The 21,249-nt window shown below is 54.8% G+C and overlaps 2 protein-coding genes across 2 annotated transcripts; both read left to right on the top strand.

Moving 5' to 3' along the window:
- Window positions 1-105: 105 nt before the first annotated feature.
- On the top strand, window positions 106-5,847 carry BUD31 (BUD31 spliceosome associated protein). The gene is made up of 5 exons (XM_078605192.1): window positions 106-220; window positions 1,207-1,307; window positions 2,177-2,299; window positions 2,731-2,897; window positions 3,577-5,847. Exons 2-5 carry the CDS (start codon window positions 1,214-1,216, stop codon window positions 3,625-3,627), a joined length of 435 nt encoding a protein of 144 aa, XP_078461318.1. The 5' UTR covers window positions 106-220; window positions 1,207-1,213; the 3' UTR covers window positions 3,628-5,847.
- A 2,199-nt stretch (window positions 5,848-8,046) lies between these two features.
- SLC29A4 (solute carrier family 29 member 4) lies at window positions 8,047-19,582 on the top strand. Its single transcript, XM_078605191.1, has 10 exons — window positions 8,047-9,249; window positions 10,437-10,574; window positions 10,950-11,063; window positions 12,425-12,553; window positions 12,866-12,940; window positions 13,445-13,734; window positions 14,919-15,048; window positions 15,934-16,112; window positions 16,494-16,734; window positions 17,221-19,582. The coding sequence occupies exons 1-10, from the start codon at window positions 8,970-8,972 to the stop codon at window positions 17,421-17,423; spliced, it is 1,779 nt and encodes a 592-aa protein (XP_078461317.1). The 5' UTR covers window positions 8,047-8,969; the 3' UTR covers window positions 17,424-19,582.
- Window positions 19,583-21,249: the final 1,667 nt, after the last annotated feature.

Here is a 21,249-nt window from a genome sequence, read left to right as displayed (position 1 = left end):
CGATAAAGTGTACAACACCACAATTCGTGATATCGCTCAGCGGCGTGGGTTTAACATATTAATCCTTATTAATTGTAAAATAATAATAATAATGTCTCGGTGACCCCCGGAAGTAACCCAGCAGGGCCGGACACGAGACGGAGCGAATTCGCGAGAAGTCGAACTGCGCGCGGGTTTCGGCTCATCGCTTCATCCGTTCCTGGTTGTCCTCAGGTCGCAGGTACCCGAAGCTTCTCGCCTACCTAAGTTCCCGTGGGCGTAGAGGCCAGACGCTACTCCCGAGGGCCGTCGGCTCCTGGCGTTGGCTGCCCAGCCGTCTCGGGTCCACGGCTTCCCGGGGGCACCGGGAGCCCTCTCGGCGACACAGAACCTCGCGTCTCGGGTCACAGGCCTCGGACTGCCAGGACCGCAGTTTCCTAGGCGCCACGGTCCCATCGCTCTGTTGGACACTCTCCCCGCCACCCTCCCCGGGACCCCCTTTCATAGGACCCCGGATTCATATCAGCGAAGATTAGTAGGACCCGTGTCCCAGATTGCTCAGACCTCCAGTACCTAGGACACCTGATTATTCAGGTTGCAGAACTCGGGTCTTTTCTCCCTAGGATCTAAGATTCATAGGACCCGCCAGATTAATATCATACCAGATTCTAAGTCGCCCCAGATTGCGAGGACCCCGGGTCACAGATTCCTAGGAAACCAACTTCACAGTACCCCAGATTTCCAGGGCACGGGGATCCAGATTCCCAGGATACCAGGTTCCTAGATTTCTATGAGCCCATGTCCCAGACTCCCAGGATACCAGATTCCCAATACCCCAGATTGCTAGCACACCTTGTCCCAGATTCCTAAGATACCAGCTTCCAGGTATCCCAGAATACCAGCTTCTAGGTATCCCAGATTGCTCGACTCCAGGTGTCCATGATGCCAGGTTCCCAGTACCCCAAATTGCTAGGACACCATGACCCATATTTCTAAGATACCAGCTTCCACGTACCCCAGATTGCTAGGACTCCAGGTATCCCAGAATACCAGCTTCTAGGTATCCCAGATTGCTAGACTCCACGTGTCCATGATACCAGGTTCCTAGTACCCCAAATTGCTAGGACACCATGAGCCAGATTTCTAAACTACCAGCGTCCCAGTACCCCAGGTCTCTGGGAGCCCAGATCCCAGCCCCATGTGTTTGCTCTTCTCCTTCCCCGTCAGAGTCGCGATGCCCAAGGTGAAGAGGAGCCGGAAGCCGCCGCCCGATGGCTGGGAGCTGATCGAGCCCACGCTGGACGAGCTGGACCAGAAGATGAGGGAAGGTGCGTGGTGCCTCCACGCCTCATTGTTTAACTTCTCCGCGTCCCCGATACGGCTGCTGCCTGGCTCACGTGGTTGCTTCTAGATTTGAAGCTTTCGTGACTGCAAGGATTCATATTCTTAGGTTATTTCGGTAAAGTCACGTAGGTAAAAAATTAAAATTAATAAAAGTAAAATAAAATAAAAATTACGACGTTTCGGAGGCAACACAAGCTTCCGTCTTCAGGTGGAACCGTCACAGCACGACTGCTGTTAACGAGGGACGAGAGACCGCGTCAGGGTTAGGGCACTGGGCTGAAATGAGGCCGAGGTTGTGATCAGAGGTCAGGGTTCGGGCTTGAGACAGATTCAGAGTTCGGTCGGTGGTCTTGGTTAGGTCAGGGCCGTAGAGTTCGGCTTGGGTGAGGGTTGCGACCTTAAATCCTGGCCACGTTTATAATTGGTACATTTGGCATCGGCGTGATTCTTACAGCACAAGGCGGTCACGATGTCGCTATTTCACAGACGAATATAGCAGCCCAGTAGGGGGCAATGTTGGTTGGTTTTTTGTACCAAATTATATAAGAGATTTTACTCCAAATTATTTAAGAGATTTTGCTCGTAAGTATTTTTTTGACAATTGGACCGTGACGCCGGCACGCTTGGCCTTTACTTTCTCGAATCGCGTGACGGGATATTTAACGTCCATGTACTTTTTGTATGTTGAACTTATTTTGCACCGTACGTAGCCAACCGTGCTAATCGGAGGTCCTTCACTGTGAAGCGGAGCAGTGGCTACGGTCAACGCCGGCGTCGTTAACGTCGTCGCCTCGTTAACGCCGTCACCTCGTTAAGCCCGTCCTGCCCCCCCCCCCCGCGTGTCCCCCCTCAGCTGAGACGGAGCCGCACGAAGGGAAGCGGAAGGTGGAGGCGCTGTGGCCGATCTTCCGGATCCACCACCAGAAGTCGCGCTACATCTTTGACCTCTTCTACAAGAGGCACGCCATCAGCAGAGGTGCGCAGCAGGGACGAGAGCAATGCACGCGCCCCTTGTGTCAGCCCACGTGTCTTCATTGAATGCCTCCCCACAGCACTGCCCCCCCCCCTACATACAGCCTGTGCGTATTCACAAGGGATCGTTGTCTGTGCACGTGCGCATGTGTGTGTGTGTATGGCCAAGTGTGTCTTTATCTTTTGAGTGTGTGCATGTGTGTGCTAGCGGTAGTTAGGCTGGCCTGCCGACGATCCATCCTGGGTTTAACCTGCAGGCTGGATTGTGTGAGGAGCTCACAAATCCTTGAAAGATGTGGGCAAAGTCCCATCGGTGAGCTTTTCCGGCAGGCAAGGATGCGTTGGCTGGGGTCAAGTGCTCGCGAAGCACTTATGAAGGTCGTCTGTTAATGCTATACGGGGGGACGGTTTGTCTTTGTGTGTGTCCACGCGTAGAGCTGTACGATTACTGCGTGAAGGAGGGCTACGCCGACGCCAGTCTCATCGCCAAGTGGAAGAAGCCGGGCTACGAGAACCTCTGCTGCCTGCGCTGCATCCAAACGCGCGACACAAACTTCGGCACCAACTGTATCTGCCGCGTCCCCAAGGCCAAGCTGGAGGAGGTGATCCCCCCCCCTACCCCCCCTACCCCCTCTACCCCCCTCGCCCTCCCGAGAGGGGCCCTCCAGCCCAGGGCCCAAACACACAGGAGACACTCGCAAACACACAGAGACAAAGATCCCCCTCGCAGCCTTAACAGACTCGAGCATCATGAAGGCCGGCACAGCACACGACGGGGTGGCCAGTGCCACACCTGACCACCTTTGTCTCCCCAGTGGCGATGTTCACACGTCGCACCAGGTACTCACACTCGGAGGGATCCACTCCCTTATGGGGTCACGCTGGTCAGGGCCCACTCAGTGATGGGGTCACACAGGTCAGAGCCTACAAATAACGCAGTCGACACGTGCACCTTGGAAAGGACCCTTCACACAAAATGAGGTTGCACGCCTTTGGACCCACGCGCACCAAGGCCCGTGTGCTGATGAACACCTCTTCTCTAGGAGGCCACGTGAGTAGGCAGTAGTGCCACCGCGTGTGGATACGAGACAATCGAAGTGACCTGGGAAGCAGTTTCTCTGAAGTCACCTTCCAGAGTTCCGGATGGCGATTCCGTCATCTCACGAGTGTGTGATTGCCGAGAAACACAAATAGAGTGCGAATGTGAAAAGGGGCAAATGGAGTAACAATGCTAATGGCTCTTCTCCTCTCCCCTCCTCCCCCGGTGCCCGTGTGGTGCAGGGCAAGATCGTCGAGTGCGTTCACTGCGGGTGTCGGGGCTGCTCCGGATGAGATCTCGGGCACCGTTATCCCTCCCTGCCCACACTCCTTCTGCCCTCCGTGCACCCTACACATCTTTTTGTTTTTTGTTATTTACTGACGATGTAGGAAATTCCTTTTGCATTATTTTTCTTCTTACTTGTCGCTCACCTGCTATTTACATGCGAAAGCCCAGTTTGCCTTGGTCCAGTGAACCGGGAGCTGCGAATTTTAAGGTGGGGGGGGGGGCAGTGTCCTTGGGGGAAGAAAAAAAACCCAACGATGATCCACAAACGCTCATTGTACAGAGAGAGTGGCTGGTTGGGTTGAGCGGGAGGAGAAAAGTGGGCCAACCGTGTGAATGATCAAATGCGTTCAGAATTGAGCGCGTACATTTTTTAAATAATAAAACGTGGTTCATCGATTGTTTCAATGAAGCCAGCATGAGTTATGTTTAAAAAAATATAACAATGATTTGTCACGTTTTTCCAAGATACTCCACAAAATAAAAAATGTGCTGCCCCTTGTCAATCAGCTGACCAATGAAAGGCCCATTCTCTATGACATGTCGGTGACGGGGGCTTGAACCATACTTCACCATACTGGTCGCTGTGGGATGTGGTGGATTGGGAGGGGGGGTGGGTGGATGACCCAGGACTGGCTCGGGTCTAACTTCACTGATATCAGTGACGGTCGCCAGAGATCAAACTCGGGTTGCCAGGTTCATAGCCTACTGCGCTAACCGCTGCACCACCGCTCCCATAGCGTGGTGTTTTATGAATATAACTGACGTAGAGTCATCATTGCCTTTGGTTAACTTTTGCAGTTGTAGTCGTGTAGGGACAGATATCATTTGCTGACTTGCATCTGTATTGTACAGTTAGCATTGCAATAATTCATAACCGATTCTGCATGGCATAGCTGGCATGGGGACTCAACGCGACAAGGGACGGTGGACATTGGCTGGGGCTAGCGACGGGAGTGGCAACCCAAGGAGCGAACCGCGCTCCCGAGGACGGCTACCACGGAGATGGAGCGGATGAGTTGAGCCCGTGCGCACCGATGGGATTGCTGTTCTGTGAGACCGAGAGAAGGTGACGACTTCAGGGGGTGGTGGGGGCGATCTTTATCCAGCAGTAGATAGATGATGGCTGGCTATGCTATCTCTGTTGTGGTTAATTGTTCCACGTTGTGGACCTTGGTAGAGCGTGGATGTTCACGGTGCGTCTCTGTGCCAGGCGTGGAACGATGCATCCGTATTGGTTAGAGATGTCTTGCAGATTATTTTTTCGTATTAATTTCAAGTACCAGTTTTGGATATAAAAATCGTGGCCTAGACGTACAAAATGTATGCTAAAAAAATGTTGAATCGATCAGAAAACATGACCGTTACAGGAAGTGGCATCACTTCCACGTTACAAGTTGAAAAAATATTGCTCAATCGAGATGTGACGTAGAATCGGAATCTGCCGCCGTCACTTGCGAGTGCGAAGACAGGATACATTGGTGCGGAACACGAATAATCCGATTGGCCATGAAAAATCCAAAACACTTTAAACGGGGGAAACCGTCCTTTATCGCTCAGCTCACGGTAACGTGCGTCTGTCCGAACGGCGTGCTTCAGATTCGACCTTTGAACCCACGTGTTGAAACCCGCGATCAACAAACTAAACTATTTTTTGATTTGACCAGGTAAGGCCCACTGAGCTGTATAGCTCTTCAGAAGCGACCTGGCCACAACTGATAGCTCAACGAAGTGGCTTTTCACGTGGAAATGTATTGCAGCCAAATACTCAATGCACGTTGATTCTAAACGCCGAAGGGAAAACCGGAGGACCCGGAGAATACTCCACGTGATCACGGGTAGAGAGGCTCCAAATATACAGCAGGGTCGGGACCGAACCCACGAACCTCCTGCATACCAGGCGAGAGAGCTAACATCTAGCCACCGTGACGCCACCACTACCCCGCATATCGCACCGCGGGAGATATCTGCATGATCGTGACGCGGGCTTCCCACCCCCCCGCCACTTTTCTCTGCAGGGCTTGATGCAAACAGACCACCATCAATCCCCCTGTGATGCTTATTGCCTCATCATTCAATTACAGAGTCCGGCCCAGAGGCACGCCTGTGTTTGTTGTTGTGTGTATGTGCGCGCGCGCGGTTTTTGTAATCGTTATTTCGATATGAACGATGCGTTCCCGTGTCATGGTTAAGGCTGGACAAAATAAAAGATAAATTGCCCATCCCAATTATTTTTTTGTATCTCTTGTCCGCAATTATCCATCAGTGTCGGCCCGCTACATCGCTAATGTTTGGCCATGATGGCGATGCCAATTGTTGCTTGAAAATAATATTTATTGTTGGGTAGTAAAGTATTCCCAACAGGGTACTTGCACTGTGGTCGGTATAGCAGCGGTGGTGTCATTTATTGAGCCGGCGCCGAGGGAACACGGGCCCATTGAGGCACGTGACAATGCCTACTGATTTACAAGGGTGGTCTGGCTTACACACGTGCTGTGGAATACAACGGAGATCGAATGACAAATTCGAATTTAGTACGTTACGGATGATTCTGCTTAAATGTACAATAAACACACTGTACGTTACTGGAAATGAAAGCTTTGCCGAGTATTGTTAAGATGCGATGACCCAGCAGTCTGTGAAGGCTACACGGGGGATCTTTGTCTTTGTGGCCGCGTGCGTGCGACTGTCTTTGTGACGTAGGCGAGTCGTCGAGAGAGGGGGGGGGGCAGCAGCTTGGGCCCTCGTACAGCGCCAGCCCTCCCTGCACCCTCCCGCCCCCTCTCCACCAGGATGAAGTCAGCGAGCAGCAATCAGAGCTTGACATCTGTGAAACGGAGCTCTGTAGCTCCTCGGATCCCTCCAGAATAGATACAGATTCTGAGTATGAAGCCGTGGGCTGGGTGGCGGGGGGTGGCGTGCTGGTGGGACGGGGGCTAAGAGCAGCGGGGAGGGAATTTAGTTGCGGCTGAGAGGCCGAGTGGTTCCGTGTTGGCGGGGCGACCGCTAAGAAGGGTGCCCAAACGCCTGCAGGCGTCATTGTCGTTGTTGTTGTTCGCTCTGGGCACGGACGCACGGGGGGAAATGGCTGGCTCCGTCCCCTCGCTTGGAGCTGGTTGCGGTCAACGCAGCGGCTGCGGCGGGTGCCTTGCACTCGCATGGGAGACGAGGCTTGGTTGCCGCAGGTTTCCCTCCTGTCTGAGCGAGGCTGAAGACCGGCGGGTTGAGCGACTGACAGCACGGGTTAAACGTGGAGCGAACAAAAGCATATATTCTTTTTTTTAAATGAGGATTTAAATGCCAGTGGGGTTGAGGGTTAGGTACAGAGTCAGGGGTTGGGTTGACCACGTCGCGCTAAATATGGACACGTCAAGCATCGTACGTACGTGTGTGAATGCGTTTGCTTGTTTCTGTCACTAGATTTGACGAATGATTCAATTCCGAAATGGTTTGGTACATCGCCCTCTATAAATCTGGGTCTGTTTCCCCCACCACCACCCACCCCCACCACCCGCCACAACCCCCCACCACCCACCCTACCACCCACCCTACCCCCCACCACCACCCACCACCACTACCACCCACCCCCACCTCTGCACCAAAGACATCGAGTCTAATTGAATTGCTCCGTGGTGCAGTGTGGGTAATGACCACCCCGGAGGAACTGCGCCCCCCCCCCCCAAAGGCTGAACGACGCGGGGTGTGCGAGACAGAATGTTTATTCATCCTGGAGGAATCCGATGAGCTATAAAGCTCTTCGTCACAGATGTCCAGTAAGGGCTGGTCAGGACGTTACAACAACAAACAACACAAAAACACGATAGGAGTGCAAAGTATAGAAAAGGTAAAACAAATCAACTAAAAAAAAAAAATGATAGCTCAACAGGGGGTGGTGGAGATGGGGGGAGACGTGACTCCAGGTGGGTGTTGTTCAATGACCATCGATGAAATCGCAAATCTGCTTACGGACTCTCTTGCTCCCAGAGTGACGGAATAATCAAGAGCTGACTCCGGGGTCATTTGAGCGATGAACGCCGAGCAATTTGCTCTCGCGAACTTTCGAACCGCACGGATATCATTAGTCACCGCGTGGCACTTTCAGCGCAAGACATTTCCAGCAGCAGCAGCAGCAGCACCATCACCATCATCGCCCACCGCGAGCCATGATCAATTCCTCTGCCGCGTGAAGGCTTTGCCCCTGCGAGTTCAACAAAGCCGCCCAGTAGGACGCACGCGATTAGAACTCATCTCTCGAAACGCTCCACAGTGCACAACAAGCTGGCCGCAGCTGATTACACCGGCAGTCCATTCTCAAGCCACTGCTGGATGAGGGTTGTTTGACCATACCTCACTGCCATGGTCACCGCGAGGTTTGGGTGAAAAGGGGCACCACAACCCCAGGACCCGTCCCGATGTCACTCGGCAGCTGATGTTAGCCGTGGCCGGGATCGGAACCCAAAGTGTGGTGAGATGTTAATTGCCTCGCCTGGTATACAGGAAGTCGTGGGGTCGATCTCGACCCTGACGCCTGCTGTGTATATTTGGAGTTTGCGTGTCTCTCTCTCTCCGTGGTCGCGTGGATTTTTCTCCGGTTCCTCCGCATTTGGAATCAACGTCACGCGTTTAGAGTATTTCGCTGCTAAATTCCCACGTGACAAGCCACTTCGTTGAGCTATCATTTGTGATGGCCAGGTCGCTTCCGAAAAAGAACTCCATAGCTCAGTGGGCCTTATCTGGTAAAATAAAATATATCAATAATGTCGGAACGTCGCTGGGTTAATGGTGCAGTGCACCAACCACTGCGCCACCGCTCCACCAATTACAATTGATAAACAGGCATCGGGAGCGAACGTCTTGGAGAGGGTGGCGGGTTGGATTGATGGACTTTGTGATTTGAGGCCGTGTGTGATGGAGGGTTATCTGCGATTCATGCAACCGCGATTAATTTGGAGGCACAAAGTGCGGCTTGGGTGTGGTGGCGGTGGTGATATGTGGGGAGCCGTAGTCGGAGTGTAGCCAAAGATCCCCGCTATGGCCTTAGCAGACTGTAGGGGCAAGTGCTGTTAGCCAGCACCTATGAAGGCCGGCACGGCGCACGAGGGGGTGGGTGGCCAACACCGCGCACCCCCTACATCCACTCACACATTGACACACACACACCCACGCACGTTGACACACACACACCCCCACTCACACGGGAGGACACACACGCACGTTGACACACACGCACGTTGACACACACCCCCCCACTCACACAGCAGGACACACACCCCCCCACTCACACAGCAGGACACACACGCACGCGCGCCGCTCCTGCCCGGAGCGCCTCGCTGTGTCTCTCCCGAGCCGAATGGAGGAGCAGGAGGAGGAGGCTGCTGCTGTTGTTGTTGATGTCGCGAGGCGCGCTCTCGCCATGACGCCCGGCCGAGACGCGGAGCAGCAGGAGCAGGAGGAGGAGGACGTGGAAGAGGAGGAGGAGGGGGACGCGACGTGCAGAGAGGGCGCCCAGGAGGAGATGGAGCGCAGCTCCGCGGGAGGAGCAGCGGGAGCCGTGAACCACGGATTCGACGAGAGCCCGGACAGCAGCTTCCCCTCCAGCCCCGAGCGCAACAACGACCAACAGGCGCTACGTGCGTGAGACGGGGGGGGGGGGGGGGTGAGATGGGGGGGGGGGGGTGTGAGATGGGGGGTGAGATAGGGGGGGTGCGTGAGATGGGGGGGGTGTGAGATGGGGAGGGGTGCGTGAGATGGGGGGTGGGGTGTGATGGGGGGGGTGAGATGGGGGGGGGGGGTGTGTGAGATGGGGGGGGGGGAGTGTGAGATGGGGGGGGGGGAGTGTGAGATGGGGGGGGGGGGTGTGTGAGATGGGGGGGGTGTGTGAAATGGGGGGGGGGGAGTGAAACGAGAGGTGTGCGTGAGACGGAGGGGAGTGAGATGGGGGGAGAGTAAAATGGAGCGGTGCGTGAGATGGGGGGGGGGTGACTGGGGTGTGTGCGTGAGACGGGAGGTGTAACAGGCTGAGTGGGGAGCGGTGGTGTAGCGGTTAGCGCGCCGCGCTACGAACCCGGCGACCATAATTCGATTCCTGCTCACGGCCAACACCGGTGACGATTATCTGAACCGGTCCTGGGCCTCCCTTAGGTCGACTCAGCCTCAAATGAGTACCTGGTGCGATGTGTAAACATCGCCGCTGGGGAGACAAAGGCGGCCCTACGTGGTGGTGCTCGCTACTCACCCCGTCGTGTGCCGTGCCGGCCTTTATCGGTTCTGCTCGCTCACAGCACTTGCCCCAACAGTCTGTTAAGGCTATACGGGGGATCTTTGTCGTTTTCTTTGTAACAGGCTGTGTGCGGCAGAGTGTGCGTGGAATGAGGGATTAGTCGACCACGGAATTCGGCCTTCACGAGCCGCCTTCTTCTCCTCGTCCGCAGAGGAGGAGGCTCGTGGGCAATTTGGAGGGCGGGGGGAGCGACGCTCACAACAACGAGCGGAGCGCCGGGCGGATAAAGCGCAGCGATTTGGCACAGGAGGGGGGTGCACACAGCCGGTCGTCTCAGCTGGTCAACCCGTGGCACCTGGGGCCGTCCCTTCACCTCCTTGCCAGCGAGTGTTCTGCACAACTTCAAAGTGCACCTAGCCTGGCACAAGCGTCGTGCGTGGTGATGTGACCGCCGCTTCGTGGCGATCGGGGGTCGTCGTCATCGTTGTTATTGTTGTTGTTATTGTTGTTGTTGACCACGTGCGCGCCACGGGGTGACTGGGTCCGGTCGCACCTCAATCGCCCCCCCACACCCTCCGCCCCCCCCCCCCCCCCCAGGGCCCGCAGACCCCCACAAGGAGCCACGTGACCCGTGCCACTTCATTTACCTGTCCATGGTGCTGGCGGGCACGGGGTTCCTGCTGCCCTACAACTGCTTCACAGTCGACGTGGACTACCTGCACAGCGCATACCCAGGTGAGGCTTCGTACTACCCCTTACCTCCACAGGGCATACCCAGGTGAGGCTTCGTATTACCCCCTACCTGCACAGGGCATCTCCAGGTGAGGCTACCCATAACTCCTTACCTCCACAGGGCATCTCCAGGTGAGGCTACCCATAACCCCCTACCTGCACAGGGCATCTCCAGGTGGGGCTACCCATAACCCCCTACCTGCACAGGGCATACCCAGGTGAGGCTACCCATAACCCCCTACCTGCACAGAGCATTACCCAGGTGGGTTTACCCTTCAATGATGATGTAATGGACGATGATGTATTCATGATGATGTATTGAGATAATGTATCGATGACGTGTCGACGATACATTGATGACGATGTGTCTTGCCGTAGACTCGACCATCGTGTTCGACATCAACACCACCTACCTCGTCACGTCGCTCTGCACCGTTCTGCTTGTGAGCCTCCTGGTGGAACGGGTGGACATGCACACGCGCATCACTGCCGGTGCGTGCATGCGCGTGTGCGCGTGTGCGAGTTCGATTCCCGCTCACGGCCACCAAGCCCAGTGACGAATATCTCAAGCGGTCCTGGGCCTCCCCTATCAAATGGGTACCTGGTACGTTGTGTGAACATCGTCACTTAGGAAGACAAAGGCGGGCGGGCGTGGTGCTGGCAATCCAGCCCACCGTGCGCCATGCCGGCCGTCGTAGGTGCTGCTACTCGCTAACAGCACTTGCGGTCACAGCCTACTAAAAGGCTATTGGGTAAACCCCGTGATCACAAATCGCTCTCTAATTCAATGCAAGGGGCTTGAACTGCAGCATCTATTTACCGTCCTTAAGGGAAGAAAAGTGGCGACACAACCTTTGAACCCCCCCTCCCCCCCCCTGAGTATTGCTGAGGCCTTGGGCACGTGACAGGGCAGCCCCCCCCCCCGTCCCTGAAACGATTTTACATCGTTTTAAAAGCAAGTCGTTCAGGAATATTTCCATGGCTGTACCACAGGACATGCCCCTCGTGCTCCGTGACCACGTGTTCCCATACTTCCGTGTCTATGTGTTCCCGTGACCTCGTGACCCCGTGTCTCCGTGACTCCATGTCCCCGTGCCTCCGTGTTTTTTTTTTAAGTGATTTGTTTACCTTTCCTATACTTTGCACTCCTATCGTGTTTGTTCACTGTTTGTTCTTGTAACGTTCTGACCAGCCACAACTGGACATCTGTGAAAAAGCGCTTTATAGGATAATATGTTTTTTCCCCCTTTTTCCTGGCAACAAAACAAGTGTTAAGATGTAAAAATACCAAACTGAAACCTTTAACAATGAATCATGTCTACATTAACCACAATGCTTGTGGTCAGAATGCAAACAAAAACATACTCTGATAATATATACGTTGTTCTTGAAACTGATTGGTCCACACTAGAGACATCTTTCTCTTGAGCCTTGTCTCAAACGGTGTTAGACCAGGGGACGCCAAAAGGCCCAAATCAGTTTCAAGGACATTGCATATATTATCAGAGTATGTTTTTTGTTTGCATTCTGACCACAAGTGTTGAGGTTAATGCAGACATGATTCCTTGTAAAAGGTTTCAGTTTGGTGTTTTAACATCTTAACACCTGTTTTGTTATTTTTGGTTCTTTCGGTAAAGTCACGTAGAAGGGAAAAACCTATTATTCTATTTTGGTACTGGCAAAGGAGGTCCCATGATGTAGCGCTTTATAGCTCATCGGATTCCTCCAGTATAAAAACATATTCTGATTCCGATGAATTTGACCCCAAGATTTTACGTGCCCGTGACCTCGCATCTCCGTGTTCCCAAGATTCTGTGACCCCATGCCCCCGTGACCCCGTGACCCCGTGCCAGGCTACGTGCTGGCCTTGTTGCCGCTGCTCTTCGTGGGGCTCTGCGAGGTGTGGTTCGGGCTCATCCCGCGCCACGCCTCCTACCAGCTGCACCTGCTCTCCGTCGCCGTCGTCGCCTTCGCGAGCACAGGTGTGGGCAGCACGTGACCCGGGGGAGGAAAGGGGGGGGGGCACAGGTAACACGTGGTGGGCGGGGGGTAAAGAAGGGATGGGATGGGGAGGAGGAGGATGAGGATGGAGGGAAGGGTGACCAAGGAAGGTGATGGTAAGGAAGGGAAAGCGATGGAGGTGTGTGGAAGAGTGCGGATGAGACGGGAGGAAGGGGACGGGAGATGTCAGGTAGTGGAGGGAGGATGGGAAGAGGGGTGGGAGGGAGGGAGGGGTTGGGATGGGAGGGAGGGAGGATCGGCTGACCCCTCCGCCGCTCCTGTCTTGTGTGAAGTGCAGCAAGCCAGCTACTACGGCTTCTCGGGGATGCTGCCGCCTCGGCACACGCAGGCCGTGATGACGGGCGAGAGTGAGTACAAGCGTAATGACAACTCGGCACACTTGTCTTGAGATGGTTTCTTTATTGAAGAGACACGTTCACTGCAACAGCCCCGAGTCTCCCGCGCATCCCCCTTCATAACGGACCGAGGCCACGCCCCCATTCCCGGAACTTCTCGCTGACTCTGGACGCTCGCTCCACCAGCAGACTCCACCGTCCTCTTCCGTCACCTGGCCACGCTCCTATTCTAGATCATTCCCGTAGCCACCAGTCCCTTCGTACTTACAGCTGATACCCCTGTCATTACCTCTCGTGGCCACTAGTCCATTCCCACTGCAGGCTGACTCCCCTGTCATTACCTCCTGTGGCCACAAGTCCACTCACACTGCAGGCTGACTCCCCTCTCATTAACTCCCGTGGCCACAAGTCCATTCGCACTGCAGGCTGACTCCCCTGTCATTACCTCCCGTGGCCACTAGTCCATTCGCACTGCAGGCTGTGCCACCTCACCACCCCCCCCCCGCTCCACCCAAGGCCTGGCGGGGGTGGTGGCCTCCACGACCCGCATGGTGACCCGCGCCTCCGTGGGCGACGTGAGGACCAACACGGGCATCTTCTTCGCGGCGGTGGCGGCGATGGAGGTGGTGTGCCTCCTGTGCCACCAGCTGGTGCGCCGCTCCCGCTTCGTGCACCACCACACGGCGGCGGCGCGGGGTGGAGGACGCCGCCCCGTGCCCCCCTCCAAGGCTGAGTCCCTCCCCGAGCGGGGCACGGCCGCGCCCTACCTGGCCCGGCACAGCGTGGCAGGCGAGGAAGTGACATTTGTGAGTCGTCTGTGTGTGTTTATCTATTTGTTGTGGGGTCCCCCCCCCCCGCCACCCCCCCCCCCCCCCACCTCCCCCCCACCTCCATGATAACCTCAACTTCCATGGTTAACTGGACTTCCATAGTAAACTGGACTTCCATGGTTAATTTGACTTCCATGGTTAAATGGACTTCTATGGTAAACTGGACTTCCGTGGTAAACTGGACTTCCATGGTTAATTTGACTTCCATGGTTAAATGGACTTCCATGGTTAAATGGACTTCCATGGTTAAATGGACTTCTATGGTAAACTGGACTTCCGTGGTAAACTGGACTTCCATGGTTAATTTGACTTCCATGGTTAAATGGACTTCCATGGTTAAATGGACTTCCATGGTTAACTGGACTTCCATGGTAAACTTGACATCCATGGTTAACCGGACTTCTATGGTTAACTGGACTCCCATAGTCAGGGTTCGGCAAAAAAATAACAATTCGGTAAAAAAGGTAAATATTTTAAGAGCCGCAATGCATGTGGTGAATACGAGACCGTGGGTCTTTAATAAATGACGTCACGATGCAGTCCTTAAAGAGCCGCATGCGACTCTGGAGCTGCAGGTTTCCGACCCCTGGCCCAGGACTATGGGCACTGTGCAGTCCTGTACACCACAGTACTATAATACAGTTTCAAACCATACCTCGGAACCAATCAATTCCCAAATCCCGAAAATAAATGCCAATTCCTGCACTCTCCGTGTCAGAGACAGGAGGGTCCATGTGAGCCCTTTAACTCTGCCTTCAACTGAGGGCTCGGATAGACCCTCCGTATCAGGGTCAGAGCAAGCCACCCTGCTGTGGCCACGTTACAAAACCCCTCGGCGAAACCTCAGGGTCAGACCAAGCCAGGAGGCCACCCTGATTTGGCCACGTTCTAAATTCCCACGGTGAAACCTCTCGGAGGCGGATTGGGTGGAAGCCATAATTTGTTACAGGGCAATAAGATGATAGCCGAAATAAATAACTAAATATTCCGAGATAAAAAAACCTGTCTTTTGTATAGAATTTAGACTAACGGACATACAAACACACACATTATAAAATTCAATTGTAACCATTTTACTGTTATTGTCTTGGTCAAAACGGGACAAGAAGCTATTATGTATTTCACCCTCCCTCCTCTTCCGTCACAATCTCCCCCACCAGGAGAATGAGGTCACCCAGAAGGATGACTCGCCCGTGTGGGATGGACTGAACCATGTGGGCGAGGAGGGGGGTGTCTACGTCCGCATGGACCCTCCCGTGCAGAGCGATGGCACTTTGAAGAAAATCTTTGGTAATGCTCACCGCGCTACCCTAACGTCTGGTGCAGACGCACCGCGATCAGCTCACTCACTCGCTCGCTCGCGCAGACAGGGCGCCGCTACTTAGAGGGAGTGCCCTCGCCAGTAACAAGGGCAGCAGGGATTCGCAGTGGTGCTTCAAGCACAGGACCTGGGTTCGACTCCCGACTCGGGCGTCTGTCGGTGTGGAAGTCTGCATCTTCCCACCCTGTTCTGCGTGAGTTTCCTCCGCGTGTTCTAGAGAATCCTGCACTGGGATATTTGACCAACCCCAAACCACAGACATTGTGTGTGTGTGTATATTGGTAGCCATGGGAGTAAACTGGAGAAACCGGAGGAGACCCCATGATGAACTTCTTTCGCACCGCACGTAGCCAGCCGTGATAATCGGAGGTGCGGATGGAAGGAGTCGGTGGTGCGGGGATGAAGGAGGACATTAAAGTGGGAACAACAAACAAACTGCACGCAAAAAGTCTGTTGCCCACAGTGCCTGTCCCAGTCTTTACTAAACTACAAACTATTTATTTTATTTTACCAGGTAAGGGCCACTGAGCTGTATAGCTCTTTTTCAGAAGCAACCTGGCTATCACAATTGATAGCCCAACGAAGTGGCTTATCATCATGTGGACATTTCTGGCAGCCAAATACTCTGATTTTGATTTTGAATGCGGAAGGGAAAACCGGGAGGACCCGGCGAAAAATCCACAGCAACACGGGGATTGCACCAAACGACCTCCTGTATATCAGGCGAGGTAGTTAACATCTCGCCACCGTGGCGCCAGGGGCAGAAACTGCATTGATGTTGGGATCTGAGCCTGCCCGATCTGACCCGTAGCCCCCCCCCCACACTCCCTCCTCCCCACCCCCTCCTCCGTCAGGGTCTCGCCTGGCCGTGAGCCGCCTGCTGTGGCCGTACATGTCGGCGATCGCCATCACGTACCTCATCTCCCTGACCGTCTACCCGGGGCTGCTCTCAGAGGTGCGCAGCTGCGAGCTGGGCGAGTGGATGCCCATCATGCTCATGGCGTTCTTCAACTACGCCGACCTCCTCGGCAAGGTGCGGGTGGGGTGGGCGGGGGGGTGAGGGGCAGCCGGGCAGGGAGGGCGGGGGCACGGGGGTCAGAGGGGCAAAGGGGCAGCAGGCAGGGGAGGGGGGGGGGCATGGGGCAGAAGCTACTTGAGTGTCCAGCAGCGCATGTCCTGAGATTGTCCAACGACGGTGCGACCTGCCCATCACAAGTGAGAGCTCAACGAAGCGGCTTATCACGTGGAGATGTATTGAAGCCAAATGCTCTGAACGCGTGTTTCTAAATGTGGAAGGATGATATGAAGTAACCAATTTCCTCCCCCCCCCCACCCCCTCCGTCCCATACCCCCCAATCCCCCGCGACCCCCCCCCCTCCCCGCGACCCTTCCGACCCCCGCCCGCTCGACTCAGTTTCTGGCCGCGGTCCCCGTGCCCTGGAAGCCGCTGTGGTTGGTGCTGGGCTCCCTGTCGCGCCTGCCTCTCATCCCGCTGCTGGTGCTGTGCACCGCGCCGCTGGCGGCCCCCGCGCTGCCCCCACCGGCCTGGCCCTGCGCCCTCTCCATCCTGCTGGGCATCACCAACGGCTACATGTGCAGCGTGCCCATGATCCGCGCGCCCGGCGCCGTGCCGCCGGAACGCAGGGAGCTGGCCGGTGAGTCGGAGGTGGGGGGGGGGTGCGTGGTGCGGGGAGGGGGGTAGTTGTGATGGTTCTGAGAGATGCGCGGTGGTTTGATGATGGGGGTGCTGAATGGGGTACTGGGAGGGGTGCTGGGCAGGGTGCTGAGAGGGGTGGTGTGATGAGGGTGGTGCTGAATGGGATGCTGGGAGGGGTCCTAGGCAGAGTGCTGAGAGGGGTGGTGTGATGAGGGGGGTGCTGAGCGGCGTGGTGACTGGGCAGGTGAGATGAATGCTGAGCGGTGGTGTGGTGAGAGGGTTGGTGAGCGGTGGTGTGGTGAGAGGGTTGGTGAGCGGTGGTGTGGTGAAGAAGCGGTCAGCAGCAGTGCGGTGAGCCGGGCGGCGGCGACTCGTGCGCGGCGAGCGTCTCTGGGCTAGGGCAGGCGAGTGTCACGTGAGTGCGGCACGTCACCTCGTCCGTGCGCTCATCGTCCATCGCGTCACTGTGACCCCCTCCGCGCAGGCAACATCATGACGGTGTCGCTGATGATGGGTCTCACGGCGGGCTCGCTCATCGCCTACTCCTTCTCGGGCCAGGTGCGCGCCCCCGACGTGCCCTGCGGGGCCCTCAACTCCACGCTCGTCAGCTCCACCCTCGGCGGCTCCAGCCGGAGCATCGCCGCGAGCACAGCGCCCTCGGTCTTAGTGGAGCGCACGCTCCTGTGATGATGACGACGACGGCGACGTCACAAAGGGTTTCCCCACACCGCGTGGACCCAGCGCGCGCGCGCGTGTCCCACTCGGCACGCGAGAGGTCCGTTTCCAGAGGTGGCGGTAGTACAGCTCGACAACTGCGGCGCCGCCAGATCTCGGCGCCAATAAAATTACTGCCGCCAACCGCGTGTGGACGTACAAATTCTGTCCGACTATCCGGCTCAAACCGGGTGGTCAAGTCCGGGTCAATCCGAGGTCACGCCCGGATCAGGTGGCGACCCCAGAGCGGCACCCCCCGCTTCTCCGAGCCGCTTTGAGCGTGAAATGTCTCGGCTAAGCGGTGATCCTTAAACGGCTGCTGATGGGACGTGCCGCGTGCGGTGAGTCGTCCTGGAACCGGTTTTGCGCACACGATTCGCACGCAAAACGCGATTCGCAGAACGAGACAATTGGAATCGGTTCTTGCCAATTGAACCGTGGCGCGAATCGTGGCTCTTCAGTGGAATAATTCTGCCTGTCAAAACAAAGCGCCAAGAGTGCGGGCCCTGAGGACGTCGTTGAGCCAATCAAAATAGTTTTAGTTTCGTGTGGTCATTGGCGCTGCTCAGACTTGTGTTGGAAGACAGGGGGCACCGTGGGTTCGGTAGAGGGGATTGGCTTCTGGATAGTTCGGTTTAGAGTCGGAGATAGGGTTCGGTTTGGTTTTGGGATATTGTCGGCGTTACGGTCTGGATGAGGCTTAGGGTTGGGGTTTGGATCAGGGATAGGATTTGGATTAAGGATCGGGTTAAGAGTAATTGTGTTCGGGTTGGGGTTAGGATTCAATAGTGATTGGAATAGAATTCGGTCTAGTGTTAGGATTGGGGTTAGGATTAGGATCGATCGTGTAAGGGATAGGGTTGGGTTATGGTTCAGTACTATATAGTGTTGGGGTGAGGGATATGATTTAGGATAGTGTTAGGATTGGGTTAGGGATAGCGTTCGGATTCGAGATAGATCTATGATTGTCTGCAGAACTTTGTTTTCAGTCGTATTATTTCAGACTGTTTGCGCCTTCGGCTTATGGCTACGTGTTCCATGATGCCTTGCGGGCTGAATGTTCTTCTCTGAACGTGGCCGCTTGCCCGTGTGCAGGTGCGCGCGCATGTGCTTGAGTGTGGACATGTGTGCACGTGGACATGTGTGCACGTGGACATGTGTGTACTAGCGACGATTATCAGAACCGGTTGCTGGGCCTCCCCTAGGTCAACTCAGCCTCAAATGAACACCTGGTGTGGATTAAGGTGTATAAACATCGCCACTGGGGAGAGAAAGGTGACCGGGCGTGGTGCTGGCCACCGACCCCCTCGTGTGCCGTGCCGGCCTTCAGAGGTGCTTGCCCTAACAGTCTGTTAAAGGCTGTACGGGAGGGATCTTTGTGTTTGTGGATGTGTGTAGGTGCCTGCGCGTGTTTGCGTGTGTGGCCGTGTGTAATTGTGAATGCCTCCCAAAGGAGATGTTTTGTTTTTTTAGTGGCCGTGCAGGGTCAATGAAATGAAATGGCTTTAAGTCCTCGTTTAACGCGGTCGTAGATGCGTTCCTGAGAAGTGCCGCGTGAGAGAAGCGAAAAACGCGTTAAGCGAAAACAATTTCCCCAATAGTGAAACGATAAAAGTTTGGCGAGATACGACGGACGCGGACACAGTGAGATGGCGGGACAAATAACCGAGGGCATTCTGCCGCGTTACTCTATCGTTCCGCGTGTTGTATCACTCCGCACAGCTGCGCAGCTCAAGAAAGTAGTTCGTCGTCGACCGCTCAGAAAGCGCGCTATATCGGTGCGCTTATGTACCGCGTTATACCACCGCGTGTTAAGCGAGGACTAGGCGCGCTTGTTTCTATTTGCTCCGCTGAAGGAGAGGAACGAGTTGGCGTTACATCGTCCAACGCGCTGCTCTTGTCCGCGATGTCGATCGCCGTAATCTCCCGCCTGCTGTCAACGTGGCTTCAAATGTGACGCGCGGGAAATCTCCACGTGGGGCGATGGGCGAGAGAATCCGCTTGCTGCCACCGCTGCTGCTGGAATTGAACCCAGGGTCTCTGTGTCTCTTCGCCCGAAGTGCATGACTGTCGTGCCAACGGGCGACTCCCATCTCTTGGGAAATAAAGACGGCCGGCGATGATGATGATGATGATGTTGTGAGCTGGTAACTTCCCACTGATGGGCAACAGCCTCCCACATTTCCTTCCGTTTTCTCCTTTTATGCATCTGTAGGGTTTCCTATGTGAGTCCATGTATGGGTCTCTATGTGAGTCCATGTATGGGTATCTGTGAGTTTATGGGTCTCTATGCGAGTCTTTGTGAGTCTATGGGTATATATGTGAGTTTATGGGTGTCTATGTGAGTCTATGGGTCTCCATGTGGGTTTATGTGTTTCTATGTGAGTCTACGTGTATCTGTATGAGTTTTTGTCACTGTGAGTCTATGGGTCTCTATGTGAGTGTATGGGTGTCTATGTGAGTCTATGGGTCTCCATGTGGGTTTCTGTGTCTCTATGTGAGTCTACGTGTCTCTGTGTGAGTCTGTGTCACTATGTGAGTTATGGGTCTCTATGCAAGTCTATGGGTCTCTATGTGAGCAGGTAATTAGTGTTGTTTATTTTTGTTGAGAGCCTGTAACATCCCGTTCTCTTCCTCTCCCCAACCGCGTCTGTCCGGGAGTGCCCTCTGCGATCAGAAGAAGTAGAAATCCTGGAGGAATCCGATGAGCTGTGAATCTCTGTGATGTCGCCTCGGTCATGGCGCGTTCACCGTCTCTCATCAGCCACTCTCATCACGCGCCCTCTCCCATTTCCGCTCCAATCCATTGGCTTTAACAAACAGCAGTAGTGTGACTCCTCTTCCTTATATAGATGGGGTTTTTTCACAAGGCCATGTGGCCGATGGAATGCGTAAATATTTGTTTTTAATGTGGAGACAAATACGGGAGGGAGCCCTATTGTGATTCTTAATTTTGCAAGTCGAGTTCAAATGGGATGTTCACCTCCGATCAGCACGATTGGCTGCGTACGGTGCGAAAGAAGTTCAACATTTTGTACATACATACCCGTATGGCTCACAAATAAGCCCTCGCAGATCTCCCGTTTGGTGGCGGGTGGCGCCCTCTAGCGGTGGCACGGCACCATCGCAACTTCCAAATTTATCCGGCGGCAGATGTCAGATACCGCATTGCATTCCCAACGGAGGCCCTGACAAACCTTCATCGTCGTCGTTGACAAACCACTGCCGGCCTCTCCACTGCTGGATGAAGGCCAAGACGACGTCGCCGCCACCTTTCTCGCGGCTGGGGCGCCACGGTGGTGAGATGTTAACTACCTCGCCTGGTATACAGGAGGCTGTGGGTTCGACCCCGACGCCTGCTGTATATTTGCGTCTGAATCTCTCTCCACGTAGTCGCGTGGATTTTTTTCCGGGTCCTCCGGTTTTGCCCTCCACATTTAGAATCAACATCACGCGTTTAGAGCATTTACCTGCTATACATTTCTACATGACGAGAAGCCACTTTGTTGAGATTTCACTTGTCGCCAGGACGCTTCTGAAAAGGAGCTATATAGCGGTGGGCCCCGCCCGGTAAAATACAAAAATAGTTTAGTCGACTTGACTGTGGTGTACCCATTTATATTGATGGGTGAAGAGAGGCGGTGTGTTGGATAATTTAAGATTGCAAGATTGTTTGAACAAACACGCCGGGAGATTTCCAAGTTCAGCTGTTGGCTATCGTCTTGCAGCAGAGGTATGCTTATTCGTTCGAAGTGAGATTTGAGGGGAAAAAACTAGTTTTGGAAGTTACAGCAATTGA

The sequence above is a fragment of the Lampetra planeri genome, chromosome 23 (assembly GCF_965212315.1).
Source record: "Lampetra planeri chromosome 23, kcLamPlan1.2.h2, whole genome shotgun sequence".
NCBI lineage: Eukaryota > Metazoa > Chordata > Hyperoartia > Petromyzontiformes > Petromyzontidae > Lampetra > Lampetra planeri.
Note: the sequence above shows the minus strand (reverse complement) of the source record. Positions and strands in the feature narration are given on the sequence as shown.

What these genes read in the sequence shown, in the direction of transcription:
- BUD31 (XM_078605192.1), top strand. Translation starts at nt 1,214, where the DNA reads ATGCCCAAGGTGAAGAGGAGCCGGAAGCCGCCGCCCGATGGCTGGGAG. An exon ending in GGACCAGAAGATGAGGGAAG is followed by an intron (nt 1,308 to 2,176) that starts GTGCGTGGTGCC and finishes GTCCCCCCTCAG; the next exon opens with CTGAGACGGAGCCGCACGAA. An exon ending in GAGGCACGCCATCAGCAGAG is followed by an intron (nt 2,300 to 2,730) that starts GTGCGCAGCAGG and finishes GTCCACGCGTAG; the next exon opens with AGCTGTACGATTACTGCGTG.
- SLC29A4 (XM_078605191.1), top strand. Translation starts at nt 8,970, where the DNA reads ATGGAGGAGCAGGAGGAGGAGGCTGCTGCTGTTGTTGTTGATGTCGCG. An exon ending in CACTTTGAAGAAAATCTTTG is followed by an intron (nt 15,049 to 15,933) that starts GTAATGCTCACC and finishes CTCCTCCGTCAG; the next exon opens with GGTCTCGCCTGGCCGTGAGC. An exon ending in GGAACGCAGGGAGCTGGCCG is followed by an intron (nt 16,735 to 17,220) that starts GTGAGTCGGAGG and finishes CCCTCCGCGCAG; the next exon opens with GCAACATCATGACGGTGTCG.